Genomic DNA, 18513 nt, shown 5'->3' on the forward strand with positions numbered 1-18513 from the left:
TAGAGACAGATATTGTACTTGATTGGCGTGTGATGGGTCGGAGGTGTAAGCGTGAAAGGGTTTCCCGAAGAATCACGTACAAGCATTAAATAATGAAAAGAATTTAATATATAACTTCATTGAGTGGCAGCTTTAGAAGTTGGTGTGAGTGAGTAAGTGAGTTGAGGTTTACGCCGCACACAGCCATATTCCAGTCATATGGCGGCGGTCTGTAAAAAAATCAAGTCTGGACCAGACAATCCAGTGGTCAACAACATGAGCATCGATATGCGCAATTAGGAACCGATGACATGTGTCAACCGAAACTGCGAGCCTGACCACTCGGTCCTGTTAGTCACCTCTTACGACAAGCATAGTCGCCTTCGAAGGCAAGCATGGGTTGTTGAAGGCCTATTCTATCCCGGACATTCACAGGTCTTTGGAAGTTGGAAGTAGATAGAACAACGTCTTTAACTCCCGAGAAAGAGAATGAATTCACGCTTGAAAACGAATCTGTATCGAAACGTCATGCCGTTTCTAAATGCAGAAGTTGGCATCAATATACAGTGGACGCTGTCTAAACCGGCACCCGTCGGGACTGAAGTAATAATCCATTTTAGACGACGCGCCGGATTGTAGAGCTGATGATAAATGTAAAAGCCACAGATGGGGCAGAGATGTTTTGCCGGTGTTGACAACTTACCGGAATGGACAGATGCCGGTTTTGACAGCTGCCAATGTATACTTGTTCCGTATAGGAACTGGTGTAGCTTAAGACTTCCTGACTAAATGGATGGTTTTCTGTTTCAGTTTCAGCCATAATGGACTGCAGTTACAAAGGATGTTTCAGCTTTTGCCTGGGGACAACAGTCATTGCTGTAGCTTTCTATTCGATAATGAATGCATCATTAGGTGGATTTATTATGGAAGGTTTCATGTCAACATCTAACGTGAAAGAAGTATCCCTTTTGGAAGTCGCCCAAAAGCATCCCCTCGTGCTTCATAGAAAGAGTGCAAACATTACGTCACCAGGAACGTCATTCGGAACATTAAAACATGTTGAAGCTAACGTAAGAGAGGTATCCCTCTTGGAAATCTCCCAAGTGCATCCCCTTGTGCTTCATAGAGAGAGAGTGAACATTACCTCTGCAGGTTCACCGAAGGATATATTAAAACGAATTGTGTGGATGAACGTCCCTCCTTGGTACGAGACTGTAAAAACATTCGACCACTGTAGCGTTCGTTCGTGTGAAATAAGTACAAACGAGGAACTCATATCATCTGCTGATGCTGTGGTTGTCCACGGTGTGAATTTGCCTGCTTCAAAATACCCAAACAATAACGTAGATCAGGTGTGGATAATGTATGGATGGGAATCACCTGTTCACTATCATTCAAACACAGTTTTCCGTTCCGACTGGAATGGACGTTTTAACTGGACACTGACGTACCGCTTGGATTCAGATATACCCTTTCCTTATAATAGGATCTTGTATACAGGAGGCAATGTGAATATAAGTGATGTTCTAAGAAGAAAAAGCCGATCAATAGCTTGGTTTGTTAGTAACTGTGATACACCGTCAAAGAGGGAATTGTATGTTAAAGAACTGCGGAAATATATTGATGTCGACATTTATGGCGCCTGCAGATATAACCAGAGCTTTGATTGCCCGAAAGAAAGGTCCTTCGGGTGCCTTAGTATGTTAAACACGACGTACAGGTTTTATCTTTCGTTTGAAAACTCCCTCTGTAGAGACTACATCACAGAAAAGTTCTACAACACGTTCATGACTTCAGCTATTCCCATCGTTCGTGGAGGCGCTGACTATGCACGTCTTCTGCCAGAAGGAACCTTCATCAACACGGCATCATTTGACAGTCCCAAGAGTTTGGCGAAGTATATCAAATACTTGGAGAGCAATGAGACAGCGATGGGGGTTATTCTTGCAAAGAAACACAAGTATGAATACATTAAATCAGAAAGTACGGAGTTGGATTGGAGGTGTCAGTTATGTGCCAAGCTACATGGAAATATTACGAGGAAGCATTACGCAGATATGAAACAGTGGCTTAAGACTGGAAAATGCCTCGAACATCCCAAAGATCTGTCGTATTGATTGGTATTGTAAGAAACGTGTTACTAGATACAACGACAGTGGTTGTTCTCACGTATTTCTTGGGACGCACCAATTTCAGAACAATATCTTATTTGTGAAAAGAGTAGCTCTGCCCACATCGTTCACTTGGTGACGTACGTTGATCGTCAGTACAGGCTAGCTGCCTGATTATGTAGGAACCGATCCAAAAGGCGACGTCAATGATCCGTTCTACAAATGTAAATTAAACATTTATTATTTCCCCAAGGCTTCATTGACAATTTCCCTCCTCCCTTTGTAACTAATATTTCCTCCGTCCAGACAATCCAATGATTGGCATCCTTATACACAGATGGGATAGGGTAGCATGTGTCAACCAATTCAACAGACCGCCCGATGTGGAAAACCCGAAGCAAAATTACAATTTAGATGAAGAAAAAGACTATCATGAGGTTTAGATGTAAGCGTTACAGATAAGACACATGGCATGGAACGAGTTTTTTTGTCATCTGCGGGTGGATGGTAATCAGACAATCCAGTGATCAACTACATGAGCATCGATCTGATTCCCGATATTTGGACTTTATATGGATACATTCCTCTGATACTGGAGCTATTACTGTTATTATATTGGCTAAATCGGTTTTTATTTCAATATGTTATTTTGTTTTTATTCATTTGTTGTAGCAGTTTGCAGAATCATTTCGCTTAATTTACTTTGTCGATGCGAGAGACAACATGGAGTAGGTCACACTCATGGTCTGCGATTCATGTAAACAAAGTGAGTGAGTGAGTCGTTTTACGCCGCCCTCAGCAGTATTCCAGCTATATGGCAGCGGTCTGTTAATAATCAAGTCTGGATCAGACAATCCAGTGATCAACTACATGAGCATCAATCTGCGCAATTAGGAACCGATGACATGTGTCAACCGAAACTGCGAGCCTGACCACCCGGTCCTGTTAGTCACCTCTTACGACAAGCATAGTCGCCTTCGAAGGCAAGCATGGGTTGTTGAAGGCCTATTCTATCCCGGACATTCACAGGTCTTTGGAAGTTGGAAGTAGATAGAACAACGTCTTTAACTCCCGAGAAAGAGAATGAATTCACGCTTGAAAACGAATCTGTATCGAAACGTCATGCCGTTTCTAAATGCAGAAGTTGGCATCAATATACAGTGGACGCTGTCTAAACCGGCACCCGTCGGGACTGAAGTAATAATCCATTTTAGACGACGCGCCGGATTGTAGAGCTGATGATAAATGTAAAAGCCACAGATGGGGCAGAGATGTTTTGCCGGTGTTGACAACTTACCGGAATGGACAGATGCCGGTTTTGACAGCTGCCAATGTATACTTGTTCCGTATAGGAACTGGTGTAGCTTAAGACTTCCTGACTAAATGGATGGTTTTCTGTTTCAGTTTCAGCCATAATGGACTGCAGTTACAAAGGATGTTTCAGCTTTTGCCTGGGGACAACAGTCATTGCTGTAGCTTTCTATTCGATAATGAATGCATCATTGGGTGGATTTATTATGGAAGGTTTCATGTCAACATCTAACGTGAAAGAAGTATCCCTTTTGGAAGTCGCCCAAAAGCATCCCCTCGTGCTTCATAGAAAGAGTGCAAACATTACGTCACCAGGAACGTCATTCGGAACATTAAAACATGTTGAAGCTAACGTAAGAGAGGTATCCCTCTTGGAAATCTCCCAAGTGCATCCCCTTGTGCTTCATAGAGAGAGAGTGAACATTACCTCTGCAGGTTCACCGAAGGATATATTAAAACGAATTGTGTGGATGAACGTCCCTCCTTGGTACGAGACTGTAAAAACATTCGACCACTGTAGCGTTCGTTCGTGTGAAATAAGTACAAACGAGGAACTCATATCATCTGCTGATGCTGTGGTTGTCCACGGTGTGAATTTGCCTGCTTCAAAATACCCAAACAATAACGTAGATCAGGTGTGGATAATGTATGGATGGGAATCACCTGTTCACTATCATTCAAACACAGTTTTCCGTTCCGACTGGAATGGACGTTTTAACTGGACACTGACGTACCGCTTGGATTCAGATATACCCTTTCCTTATAATAGGATCTTGTATACAGGAGGCAATGTGAATATAAGTGATGTTCTAAGAAGAAAAAGCCGATCAATAGCTTGGTTTGTTAGTAACTGTGATACTCCGTCAAAGAGGGAATTGTATGTTAAAGAACTGCGGAAACATATTGATGTCGACATTTATGGCGCCTGCAGATATAACCAGAGCTTTGATTGCCCGAAAGAAAGGTCCTTCGGGTGCCTTAGTATGTTAAACACGACGTACAGGTTTTATCTTTCGTTTGAAAACTCCCTCTGTAGAGACTACATCACAGAAAAGTTCTACAACACGTTCATGACTTCAGCTATTCCCATCGTTCGTGGAGGCGCTGACTATGCACGTCTTCTGCCAGAAGGAACCTTCATCAACACGGCATCATTTGACAGTCCAAAGAGTTTGGCGAAGTATATCAAATACTTGGAGAGCAATGAGACAGCGATGGGGGTTATTCTTGCAAAGAAACACAAGTATGAATACATTAAATCAGAAAGTACGGAGTTGGATTGGAGGTGTCAGTTATGTGCCAAGCTACATGGAAATATTACGAGGAAGCATTACGCAGATATGAAACAGTGGCTTAAGACTGGAAAATGCCTCGAACATCCCAAAGATCTGTCGTATTGATTGGTATTGTAAGAAACGTGTTACTAGATACAACGACAGTGGTTGTTCTCACGTATTTCTTGGGACGCACCGATTTCAGAACAATATCTTATTTGTGAAAAGAGTAGCTCTGCCCACATCGTTCACTTGGTGACGTACGTTGATCGTCAGTACAGGCTAGCTGCCTAATTATGTAGGAACCGATCCAAAAGGCGACGTCAATGATCCGTTCTACAAATGTAAATTAAACATTTATTATTTCCCCAAGGCTTCATTGACAATTTCCCTCCTCCCTTTGTAACTAATATTTCCTCCGTCCAGACAATCCAATGATTGGCATCCTTATACACAGATGGGATAGGGTAGCATGTGTCAACCAATTCAACAGACCGCCCGATGTGGAAAACCCGAAGCAAAATTACAATTTAGATGAAGAAAAAGACTATCATGAGGTTTAGATGTAAGCGTTACAGATAAGACACATGGCATGGAACGAGTTTTTTTGTCATCTGCGGGTGGATGGTAATCAGACAATCCAGTGATCAACTACATGAGCATCGATCTGATTCCCGATATTTGGACTTTATATGGATACATTCCTCTGATACTGGAGCTATTACTGTTATTATATTGGCTAAATCGGTTTTTATTTCAATATGTTATTTTGTTTTTATTCATTTGTTGTAGCAGTTTGCAGAATCATTTCGCTTAATTTACTTTGTCGATGCGAGAGACAACATGGAGTAGGTCACACTCATGGTCTGCGATTCACGTAAACAAAGTGAGTGAGTGAGTCGTTTTACGCCGCCCTCAGCAGTATTCCAGCTATATGGCAGCGGTCTGTTGATAATCAAGTCTGGATCAGACAATCCAGTGATCAACTACATGAGCATCAATCTGCGCAATTAGGAACCGATGACGTGTCAACCAAGTCAGCTAGCCTGACCACCCGATCCCGTTAGTCGCCTCTTACGACAAGCATAGTCGCCTTTTATGGCAAGCATGGGTTGCTGAAGGCCTATTCTACCCCGAGACCTGCCTACATATTGCGGTTATTTCAGACGGTGTATTTTGTTAATGAAGGTGTACAAGATATAATACGAAATCAGTTATGCCTACGACTGTAAGGTAGATACAAAGAGGTAAACTAATTTTTATTCCTTTCATTTTAACAGTTTCTAACACTGACAGTTGAAGGTAATCCGCAAAATGTCTTCATTTATCACAATAGTGTGTGAGTGAGTTAAAACTTGCAGCCATATCGCGACGGGAACCATTAATTTTAGAAATAATAATTAATGGTAACTGGTAGAAACCTGTCAACGAAGGACAGTGTTACCACAGTAATCAAGATGGAAATATTAAAAGTTAAAAAGATGGCTATATTTTCTAGTTACTTGCAAGACGAAATTGCCTTTCATGTCGGAAGCTGACTAATTCAGCACTCATCGGGACAGAAGAAATAGTCCGGTTTAGACAGCATACTGGATGATAAAAGTACAAGCCACGGGTGGCACTGAGACTTTATGCTGGATTGCCGGATTGCACTATTAATCATGAGCACATAAAGTCCCATGATTACCCCTAGAACCTACAGGGTAATCGCATTATGCTACCGTCCCTTAAATCCCAAAGTGCAAGATGCTAACCAAAACAGGAATCCCCCAAAGCCGCATTGCTCTCTTATCCATGTATAAAGGTTAAACCTGTCATTGCAATTAGGGACGAGCCAGTCAGGAAGCTAAACTGATGAACTTGTTTGTTTGGCACAATAGGAGGAGTAACTTTAAATATCGAGTTAATGATTTGGTATGAAACGAGTGAAAGCGATTTAGATATTAAATCTTTAACGAGTTAGGCAGAATATGAGCCGTTTTGTGTCTGACTTGAGATCCTTTCTCTCACGCGCATTTGCCAGTAATTAACAAGCGTGTGTTGTGAAGATGAGGTCATCTCAAAAGCCGTTATCTGGTTACCACTTGAGATGTTCAGTGGAAGTCAGTGTTGTCACTTTCAGGAGACGCTGTTGTCCGAATCGGCCCAGTTCGCTGTCTACCCTGATGACGACTGGCTTGATGGTGGCATGGCCCAGTCCACTTTGTTCCCAATAATGTCTTTCTGTTTCATTCTCAACTTTCTCAGCGCACTTGTGCCATGTGTCCGGCGTGATGGTGTCTATTGACTGTTGAACAATCGTCTGTACATCCCGAAGTTTGAATGTTACATTTTGCCTGCCGATTTCATGATACTCCCCCAAATGAGTTCTATTGGGTTTAAATCGCAATGATAGGGTGGTATTCGCAAAACTGAATAACCATGTTCTGTAAGGTACTCATCAACCTTAAAGACAGGTGTGGTTTTATTTGACTTTATGATGTCATACAGAATAGGCTAGCTATTCTCGAAACGTTCGTAGCCCTGCGAACTTCTTTAAGCCCATTCTTAACACATTGGCTACGATCGAAGTTAAGAATTCTGAGGGCTACGAACGTTTCGAGAAGAAGGACCCAGGTTTGGTTGCTTTTTCTGGATACGATGTTGCTTTGTTTTGCAACCATTCTATCATGTTCCCCTTCTTATTGTTAGATGTTGGGGCCTTTGTATTAGGTACTTGAACGCCATGATATGGAGCGTTATCCGTGTCAATCAGACTATTGGGGGCAGTGCTGGTACCAACTGATTTTGTACCCATTCTAACAAAACCATCCCGTTCATTTCGGTATGATAGTCTCGGTTCACTTTAGATTTTGCCTTGAAAACTAGGGAGCAGCCAGGTAGGAATCCCCGACTCTTACAACCAGCATGGAGCACAATAAGTCTCTCTCCCTTGCCAAGTGGTAATGTTCTGGCACAGGACTCTGAAGTGGAGGTAGCAAACCATTGGGTCCCTGTGGCATGGGAAGCATTTACCCATGCTTCGTCCAAATATACAGGCTCGTAACCCTCTGTACGTTTCTTTCGAATTGTGCGTAAGTACAGGTTTCTTAGTCGAACAATAGTAGACCTCTCGCACAGTGCTCTTCTATTTTTCTGAGCCTACTTTTTTGTAACTGAAACCAAATTTGTGAAGCAACTTCCATAACTGACATTTTGAAAAGACCACAGAATGATTTGTCTCCATATGCTTTTTCAGAACACGCAGAGAGACAAAGGTATTTTGTTTATACAGAGACTTAATGGCGTTTCTAATCAGCTGTTGTTGAAATGAATCGACTTTCTCACATCGTGTGGGTTTTGAGACGGTCCTCTCGGTTGTGTCCGTGCAGGTTGAATCGGTAATTTTTCAAGATAGTTTTTAACTTCCCTACAGTCATCCCAACAGCACGTGCAGTTCGTAAACGATACATAGCCAAAGCATATTGAGGTCTACCCCTTTCGCCTTCGTTTTTAAAAAGTTAAATACTTTGCAAATAATTGACTTAGCGTCGTGTGATAATCTCATTGTTTCAGGTACTGCAATCACGAATGTCTTGTTTGCCGAGCAAATCACACTTGTCAATTTCACACGTGCACCTTGCCCACCTGGCTGTTCTACCAGCAAGAGCTCCCCCTCGTACAAAATAGCGAAATGTGACAAGAAAATGATGATCGTTTATTAAACAACTTTTTTATTCGGGTGTCCCAAATTATGAGACACATCATTAGAGTTTGTCTGTCGATTTCATGTGGCTGTGCAAATGTGTGGCTGTGGTTTTGTTGCCATTATTAGATTTGGTGTTGGTGAGCAATTCGTCGGTCTCAAATGGAATCAAACGGACTGTAGTTGTATATAAATTGTGTAGCAAGCTCGTCTATGTGCTGATTTCTCGACGTCAACAGAGACATGCCGAATCGTTAGGTTGCCGTCAAGTGCTCCCAGGCGTCGGGTGATGGTGTCACCTTGGACAGATTTCCACGGGACCTCTCAGTTCGTGCTAAATATGTTGTTTTTGAGTGCAAAGCGAGCGTTGTGGAAGCCTGGCAAGTAGCAATCGCATTCAAGATATAAGATGCTATTGAGATTTGTTTTCATGGAGTTATATAATCAAAACTACTTACTAGTAAATGATTGATATCCGAAAGGATTTCGCATGACAGAGCTTGCAACGTACGTAAAATAGCTTCTTCTCTCGGAAGCGATCGAGGTTTAGTCGAAGAGGCAATAATATTGTAAGTAGTATATTGAACCCTACCTCGCTTCCAAGATTAAAATTGTTAAGTTGTAAGTAATGTCATGCAAAATCCTATCTTCTATCAATCAGGTTACACGTGTAACCAGCAGGAGAATGTAGATTATTGTCGGATTCTGGCATCAATGTCTAAAGTCAGTTTGAGAATCAATTAGATTATGTTTTGTTTTCATCAAACCCAGTAATTCTCACACCCACTCTCACTCCTAAACATGCATATCGCTCATGCTTGATCACTGTTGCATTGAAGCATGTTTGATCAGGGTGAAACTGTTATTATATAGTTTGTTGTTAATTTCAAATGTGAAGGAATCAACATAATGGATTTCAACAGGACTGGGAAATGCAGAGGTTTAACCCTAACATATATCTACTTGTTATTGACGCATAGAAAGGGAACAAGGAGCCTCCGAAACACTCGGATGCAAGATATCAATAATGTCCATCTTACAATTATTTATTACTGTTTTCCACACTACATGCTTATTTCTAAAGAAACCAGAATGGTCAATGTTCACCCATAGACTCGACATGTGAACCTTTGAAATAAACATCAAGAAAGGCACACACGTGAGTAGTGCCCAGTTATGGATATCACTTCACCTTTTGTTTCTGATGACCTCAGTACATCATGGAACAATGTGACGTGTATATTACCAGACCACTGAAATGCATGTCAAAATATTGTCGATATTGTTACACTCGGTTTACCCAATATTTACGCTTGTATTTAATATATACTATCCCCAAAAAGAAACGCATAGGCCAGAAATTTCTTGTGGTAATGTTTTATTGTCAAACATGTATAACTCGTCCACAAACACACTTTAGTGCGTGAATTTTTACACCAGTCTAGAAGAACGTAATGTCTATGCAACCAAACAAGATGATGATGGTGACGACGTTGCACGGGCTGACGTCGGGTCTCCTGGCTCTCAGACCAATCTCATTCGATCTGTTCCATGCAGTTTGACCGGCTATCCTCCGAAGTCAAGCCGCTGTACCTGCCGTGTCCTCGCTCGTGGCAGTACGATCATGCAAATGTAATTCCCAGATGTACCGTCACTCGCGGTCTGCCTGTATCTGGACGATCAGTTGTTATTCCTGTTTGGTTGCAACGAGCAGCAAGCCGTGATATCTTGCTCAGACTAACATTGAGACGCCTTGCAACAGAAGACTGGTAATCTCCAGCGTGCTTTCTTTCAATGGCGAGGTTCCGTGACGCAGAGTCAAGACATGGCGTAGCGATTTGACGTTGAAACTTATTCAAAACGAATGTCAATTTCCGAAAGTAATCTGGAATTTCGTTGCCAGACGGTACATGCTCTTTGCTGCACAACTTCAACTGGAAGGTGATTTCAGTTGCGTTTTGGCGATGCCTTGTTTAATCCTTGTAAGGAATCTCATCAAAACCAACATTTTCAGATAACATCGAATTTTTACTTGTGGAGTTCAGTAAAATCACGTTATGAGCGCTTTTGTTACATGTTTTGACGTTTGTTTGAACACAATAGGTAATGAATACATTAATTTTTACAAAATACAAATGCGTTTCTTTTTTGGAATAGCAAATGACAAACTTTACTGTGCTCTGTTATATATTTCAAATACTACTGCATTTTCTATCTTTTCACAAATACATGTATACATAATTGGATGAATAACTCTCCAAACCTTTGGTGAAAATAAAGAACATTCATGCATACATGAAAACAATGATTCTTTTTACACACATATAAAAATACTTCAATGCATGTGTGAGCGTTAGTTTATTTAAAAAAGCACCTACGCGCGTGCGAATTTGACAGCAAGATGATACGTTGATTTCATACGTTGTTCATATGGCGACCGGATGAAAAGTTCATTTACTAGGGTAAGTAATTTTTGGGAATACTGTTCTTTCGTGCGGAGTTTGATAACCAACACCCCAAACAACACAAGAATTCCTCGTGAAGCCTTGAACATTGAAGCAAGTCATCTTCTTAGTGTTCCCACAACACTTACAGGGTGTCAGAAGCGGTCGAGAACACCTGGCATGTATGGTCAGTGACACTCGACTTTGTATTTGTGCGTCAGAAAGGGACACTTATCTTTTTAACAATACTGGTTCTCATTTAATCATAGGATTTTTAAAAGAATTAGATCTGTTAACTCATTTGTAAGTAGATATATATATTTCATAATTGGAAGTTTAAATTAGTAACTCAATTTGTTAGTGGCTGTACCCTCAAAGGGGGTTAAAGTACTGTAAAATTATTGTCCTCCTGAGAGGGTACGTAAGTCCCGAAACATTTGATGTAAGTTTAAGGTTTCCAGGTTTTTAATTGCAGTATTTTTGTCATTTTAATGTATGGCTAATTCTCCACATAAAAGCCAATGACCGAAGGGATGGTGTAAATCCAGCTGGGGTCCATGTAGGTAGCAAAAGTAATGTAAGTCCCCATGGTCCCTAGTATGGTGATCTACCTTCAGTTGTTGGCAATCCATAGCCCATTTTATATTGTATTGTCCTCTTATAGTTGAAGTGTTTTAGCTCTAATTACTAGTTTAACATTCTCTGTGATATTCTAGTTGCTTTACTGTCCTTTGTTGACATGTTTGTATGATATACATATATTCCATTTCATGTTAAATGTTCTCGTTACGATATGGCTGAAATATTGCCGATGTGACGTTAAATATTAACTCACTCACTCTCACTCACATGGTGTCAGAAGCGCTCGAGAACACCTGGCATGTATGGTCAGTGACACTGGACTTAGTATTTGTGCGTGAAGTGATTTGTACGAGGGCCAAGCTATGACAAAATGGCGGAAGGCGAAGTGGCTGAAAACTGGGGTCAGTAAGAGCAGATATCTGACAGGAAGTGGTGGAAAGATAAGAAAACACAACCTTACATTCACATTTGTACTATTCAAGAGCCGATTTGAAACCTTTAAAGAATTTCAGAGAACCACACCACTGTAAAGATGCAGACTTACCACAAGGAACCCGATGATAGGCGAATCATTTCAAACGCTTTATTCCGATATTAGTAAGACCAAAGACATGCAATTTTGTTGATATTTACATAATGTAGTGATCAGGCACAGGATACTGTGTGGGGAACAGTCAGACAGTTTCAGAAGATGCATGCCCTATGCAAAACTAAGTAAGTCAGTCAAACACTTGTAAGTGCTGTTGATATTCTCATCAAAAGGGACGATGTCTAGCCAGTGGCAAGACTTTTAATCATTGCGATAAAGGAGTCACTTCCCGGCTGCTGACAGGGTTAAACAGAAACAGCACACTGGAGAGGTAAACACAGGAACCTTCAAACAGAAATAAGGATAAGCAGTGTAACCGTACATGACGTTGACGACAGCCACATTGGCAGTATTTCAGCCACACGGCGACAAAAACAAGTCACAGTCGGATACTGCTGAGAAATAAATACACTAGAATATACAACATAAAGATAGGCTATAGATTGCCAATAACTGAAGGCAGATCACCAGACTAGGGACCACGGGTACTTTGTACCTTTGCTACCTACATGGATCCCAGTTGTAGTTACGCCATCCCTTCAGCTTCTGGCGATTATAGGAAAACGCTGTCAAAATTAACAACAAGATAATTTATATACTGCGGTTTAAACAGAAAATAAGTTTAAATTCGAAGGTTTTCGGACCCTCTCGGGAGGACAATCATTTTACAATATCTTAACCCCCTTTGAAGGTACAGAAACTGACGATCTAAGAAACTAATTTATACAATGTTCAGTACATTCTGTCTAATTCGGACCGGCTTGGGGCTGACTCAAAAAGTCCGAATTAGACAGCAGTCCGACTTGCACAGAAATTTCCTATATCGATGCCCGAAGACTCGAATTATTCCATGGTCAGTAGGTTGGAGAACTGCCGTTGTGATGGTCGGAAGATATTTTTACTGTAACACCGCTGATGAATTAAATACGAATTTGGACCACTATTTTACAGCGAAGCAATACGTGCGTCAATTATTTGAACTGAAGATCTACGTGTCGATGCAGAAATCAGAATAGAGCGGCTATACATCAAAGAGTAGATGTGACAAATACCACTAAATCTATCCAAATACCGCTAAAGCTATTTTCGTGAATTTGACGAGAGCCGAACCTTTCGCTAACACAAAGCGTTGTATAGAAGCACACACATGTGCGGGAAGGCAGGCATTTTGTTGACAGTCTGAGCAGCCAATCAAATTGCTTGTTTCGATCATGGGTTATATTCTCAAAGAAACCTAAAGCAATCCTTGAATATTGAAACATGTAATTAAACATGGGTCTAAATAATATGTATCTCGATCACGTTAAAACAGTTCTTATGTTGCAAGCAACTACCTGAAGAAAACAACTGTACCAAACATTAAAATACATCTATCAACAGAAACTATTATTCAAAATTCATCGATTAAATCATTTCTTTTAAAAAAAAACCTAAACAATAATTCGGTGATAACTGACAGTGATAACTGTTTTGACACTGAAATATTTATACCTTATGATGGAGAATCCTCATCTTTGATCAAGTATTCGTGAGTAAATCTTGTGTGGCCAGTACAACATCGTCGTATGATGATATTTTCAAAACTGGACTGACAACCCATGTTGGTATAACCAATATAAGGCTTTATTTCTTGTGAATTATTTATACCTGCTTGGGTGTCCCACTTCTTCACCATTAAAGTACTGATAAAAGGTCTGATGAGGGCTTTATAATAAGTGTATGGAGTAAGAAGTGGTGTCACAGATTTGTAAAGCGCTGCTTTGGCAGGAAGATCGGTCACTGTATTCCCAGGAATGCCAACCAGGCAGGGTAACCAACAAAAGACGATGTCGCATTGGCCTTTAGCAAGATCAATATATACTAGTAATTCAGTTAAAAGCGGATGTTTACAAGAAAGGTTCTTAGCTTGAATTAAAAAAAGAGGTTATGTAAAAAATGTAGTTTTATATTTAGGGTGTCAATTACATATTAAGTTTCTTAGAAGTGCAGTTATAGATTACGTTTTGGTACCTTCAAGGCAACAATGAAATATCAGGATGTCTTACCATTTATGGTACAACAAACTGACCACATGTTGTGAGGCACCAAACCATCGAAGGACCTAAAATATGTATACCTTTATTAGAATGGGAATGCAAATTTTCACCAGAAAAGTACTAGTAATCGCTTAGTCTGTTTGGGCTCAAACATTATCTGAATCAATTGTAAGTGAAATTATTCACACTAACACACTAACAGTCAAAATATGCCTCGACCAAAGGCATAAATTCAGCTACAATGCATACTGAATGAACCTTTCAACAGTTAGACATATTTTTGTAGGTTATTCCTTTTATTATAAAACAAAGTGTAACCTGAAATCCACCTACGTCCAAATCCTCCATCCATGACTTTCAACCACCTGTTGGGAGAAAAACGGCATGTGAACAAACTTCACACTTTCCAAATGCAACTAAATTCAACATCCATTCAAGATACCTCAGCAAGTGGAAATCAAGGACAAGACGGCAGGCCTGACCTTATTAAAACTTGACTGATTTGCATAGGAACTACTTTTGACCCATGGCCCAGTGGAGACTATATATGCATCATTAACTTGTGAAAAATGTAAACGTTTATCACTGACACTTGTATTATACTGTTTAAGGTGTTTTGAATTGACCCCAAACAGATAAATAAGACAAGACATATTAAAATAGTTTATGTCTCCAGAACAAGTTGTATATTTTGTACTTGTTTCATCAACAAGATAGAGCTGTTATCAGGCAATCGAGAATATCTGCTTCTGGATCCAATGACCGTGGCACAAGCTACTGCCCCACCATCCTTGGACCCATCTGTAAATAAGGATTTATATGTAGTATATTATACCTTAACTGACTAAATTCTTGCTTATACTGTAATTCACAAGCTTCTTATTTATAAAATGTGGTTAATGTTAAATCAACGTGTGGCCTAACCAAATGCCAAGGAGGAGAAAGCATACGCGAAGGAGATATATCCTCCAGCTCAATGCTGGCAGCAGAAATGAATGGTTTAATTCTGTGCCCAAGAGGCTGAGGCAAGTGGCTGCTACTAAAGTCATGTAAATCTCTTAAAATATCATGTTTCCATGTTGTGTGATACCACACTAATCTGCACTGAACACTGCAAAAAAAAAACCCCAAATGTCGGAAAGATTTCGAAATGGACACGTTTGGTCATAGATACTTTACGGCGGATTTCAGACAATTACAAGTCAAAATAGGTGGCGCAATAGTGCTATCCGAAGGCCTCCCTGAGCGTTGGTAACAGTTTGGCATCGTCGGTACATGTAGTGGATGAAACGGGTGATGAAGGCCATAGGAACTTACACCCGGACCCGGAGTTCAGCTGCAGTTGTCGGTGTTGGTCGCACTTCACTGATCCTCCTCTGAATCTCGTCCCACAAGTGTTCTATCGGGTTTTAGTCTGGACTGAGGGCAGCCCATCGAAGAGTCTGTTTGCCGTGTTGAAAAAAAGTCGTTAGATGTTCCTGAAGTATGGGCACGCCCGTTGTGCTGGTAGAAGACGTGGTTTCCATGACAACCAAAATGTGGCACGATGGGTCTCAGCGCTTGATCAATGTAGCGGGCAGATGTTACACCATTTCTACTACCAGCACCAATATTCCAGAACACCATAGGGCCTAGTTTGTGAACGAGAGCATTAACACCAAAACCATTATGCTCGGACCTCCCAGTGAATCTTTTTAAGGAAACAATCATCTGTCGGCTTTTGTCGGAGAATACTACAGTTTCGCCACTCCCGATGACGCCGATTCCGATTATGTGTGGCCCACTGGAGACGAGCACGACGATGTCAAACAGTGAGGATCGGACCTCACGATATCTGACGTTTCTCTGTCCGCACTGTGTCGACGCTGATTCGTCTCTGGTGCTTGAAAATGGTTGTCCGTGCAGTTTCCGATTTTGCTGGCGATGTCAGACAATCTGCCGATTTTCCCACAAAGTTGTAACAAGCAGTCTACCGAGGACGATTCTGCCGAAGTTGAGGACGGTCGGCTGTGCTTCCAGTGGTTGAACTCGTTGCTTTTCGAACACGAACAGAAAAGAAAAATGATTTGCAGCATGTCTTGCAGTCGAGCCAGCATTCTGTCTTCCTAAATCTTGGTTCCTCTGTTCCCTTGATAATCGTGGCATGTCGCTGCAGGTACTGTCGAACTGTGAATGTTTCGGTGCTCTTCATATAGGGATGACACCTAAGGATGCAGCTGCATTGTTATTTTCCTGATATATGCAAAAAACCTTGCCCCGTCATTACTTTAGTAATTGCATTTTGATGACATGTCTTTTTTATCAAATACTGAATCTGAAACCAATTTTCTTGACCATTGGCTACGAACCAGGTCTAGCTAACATACACAAAGTGAAATAAATAATTTAAATTAAGACGAAATATATTTTAGTGGGGTAACGTTTCTTTTGCAGTTCAGTATATATGATTGGAAAAATCAAAATGAACGCATTTCGGGGTGTGTGGAGCAGCACACAGACCAGCGACATGGCAGGAAAGAATGAAAATCACACGGGAGATGATACAAGAAACAAATGAATGCGATCTGTAAGTTCCTAAACCTCTACTAAATGATACCATTTGTACCGATTTATACACTTCCTGACACCAGGCTTTGAAACACCCTGAGTGATTTCACTGACATAATATGCTGCATATTATCACGCCACAGCATAACTGTAATAACTTTCCTTTTATCTCAAGTTAATCATTACCCACCACCGTGACTTGTCATTATCTAATTAGAACAAATGCCGCCTTTAAGAATAAATGTTGGACATAACTTTCAGTAGTATAAGTAATGCAACCATTACTGATACTACAACCATTACTTATACTACTCTTTCAGAATGCACAAATTGTACTTTTCCCTCAGACACTCCAACAGCGCCCGATGAACCTAGCTACTATTACCTGGAAAGAAAACAGACGTTTGCTGCAGTCTTAACTCCCATATTGACATCACTTGTGGTGTTCAGAAACAAAGAAAGAGGCCTGAAACCTTGTCCACTGTGTTGAAGGGAAAGAGAGGAGCTGCTACACTACAAGACTTTACTGGACAATGAACGAATGGCTTCAGCATGCACCAGAACCAAACAAAACTGACGTCCTTGCGAATCCACCCCCACCTAACTATCATCCATCCTGCTCATTGTGAATATGAGTGATGATAGGATGTCTAAAAGTTATTCATTACCCATCCGAGAACCTATCTTACGGGACTGTCTGGGCGATGTACGTTCATTTCGCTGAAGGAGAAAAGGTATAAACTCTGTCGTGGAACAGTTTATCATTTCTACTGAATGGCGATTTACCAGTTTTAAGTTTGATATCGCTTCCCTTATACCGATGTCTGAAATAGAGGTGTCTAAAATATGCATATCTAAATCATTATCGTAGTCAGGCAAAGCGTCCATACAATCACACCATGTATCATTATCTAAAACTGGTTCATTCGAGAAAACATTCTCGAAATGAGTGAGGATAAATAGGAAAGTGAAATGTTTCTAGGGCATCGGCTCGTCACTTTTATTTGTGTGCGCTACATGTTTTTTCATTAAAAAAAAGACGTCTCAATCATCCATTTGTCCACTATACGAATGAGATTCTGGAAGAACGAGTGCGAGGGAATCTGCAACTCACTGACACGTGTTAAACTTCCCAAGCTGTATTTCGGCGAGAGAAAAAAACACCCAAAAACGTGTTCCTCCCTGGTCACTTTTTTCTATCAAAAGCCCTTCCGCCCTCGTCATTATTGAAAAAACACTATGCCAGTGAGTTTTGCGTGTTTTATGGGAATATCAGTGTCATAGTTTCAGTAGCAAGCTTTATAGTCACATTTTGGAAAAGGGTTTCCTATTATGGTCTGTTCGTCTACGCCGAAAAGTCCTCAAGGGTTTGGGGCGTCTCTCCTAGCAGATTCACAACCCTTACTTAATTGTATTTATGTTAGATATGTAAACCTTTGCATGGCGTACGATCAGTTTAGGTTGAAATTAACGTTTTCCCCCACAACATTCAGAGGCTAGAGAATAATAAGCAGGCCTTCAATTTCAGTAGTGGTGAGGCAATTTCAGGCGTCAGAAAGCATGCAAAAGATGAGAAAGTTCATTGTGCATAAAGTACGTCTACTAATCACGGTACATAACAGATTGCTCGCGGAGTGTTTTGCTACATGCCTATTTTGGGTCACATGCATACCTTTTCTGATACCTTTTATGTTATGCATTTTTTATGACTTTTTTACCTGCAGGAGATACTTACCTCGTCATGGTTATTCCTCTTTGGTTTTGCAGGTATGTTTAACAATCGTGGCGTTTTGAGCTAAAAAACACAATTTTAATGTTTAGCTGAGGCCGACGTACTTCTATGCCCGCTTTAACCAACGAGCTGGAAAAACTTTCCTGGCGTCAAGGCTGACTTAACAATGATAACCCTGTTGTCGAGATGAGGACTTAAGGTAATAGTCACAGTGTAGATATTC

At 40.8% G+C, this 18513-nt stretch overlaps 2 protein-coding genes across 2 annotated transcripts; both read left to right on the forward strand.

Annotated features, from left to right (window-relative positions):
• The first annotated feature begins 800 nt into the window (after window positions 1-800).
• Window positions 801-2096, forward strand: LOC137280988 (glycoprotein 3-alpha-L-fucosyltransferase A-like). Its single transcript, XM_067812158.1, has 2 exons — window positions 801-909; window positions 1012-2096. Exons 1-2 carry the CDS (start codon window positions 801-803, stop codon window positions 2094-2096), a joined length of 1194 nt encoding a protein of 397 aa, XP_067668259.1.
• A 1409-nt stretch (window positions 2097-3505) lies between these two features.
• Window positions 3506-4801, forward strand: LOC137280989 (glycoprotein 3-alpha-L-fucosyltransferase A-like). The gene is made up of 2 exons (XM_067812159.1): window positions 3506-3614; window positions 3717-4801. The coding sequence occupies exons 1-2, from the start codon at window positions 3506-3508 to the stop codon at window positions 4799-4801; spliced, it is 1194 nt and encodes a 397-aa protein (XP_067668260.1).
• Window positions 4802-18513: the final 13712 nt, after the last annotated feature.

The sequence above is a fragment of the Haliotis asinina genome, chromosome 4 (genome assembly GCF_037392515.1).
Source record: "Haliotis asinina isolate JCU_RB_2024 chromosome 4, JCU_Hal_asi_v2, whole genome shotgun sequence".
In the NCBI taxonomy this organism is placed as follows: domain Eukaryota; kingdom Metazoa; phylum Mollusca; class Gastropoda; order Lepetellida; family Haliotidae; genus Haliotis; species Haliotis asinina.

What these genes read in the sequence shown, in the direction of transcription:
- LOC137280989 (XM_067812159.1), top strand. Translation starts at nt 3,506, where the DNA reads ATGGACTGCAGTTACAAAGGATGTTTCAGCTTTTGCCTGGGGACAACA. An exon ending in GGGTGGATTTATTATGGAAG is followed by an intron (nt 3,615 to 3,716) that starts GTTTCATGTCAA and finishes TTACGTCACCAG; the next exon opens with GAACGTCATTCGGAACATTA.
- LOC137280988 (XM_067812158.1), top strand. Translation starts at nt 801, where the DNA reads ATGGACTGCAGTTACAAAGGATGTTTCAGCTTTTGCCTGGGGACAACA. An exon ending in AGGTGGATTTATTATGGAAG is followed by an intron (nt 910 to 1,011) that starts GTTTCATGTCAA and finishes TTACGTCACCAG; the next exon opens with GAACGTCATTCGGAACATTA.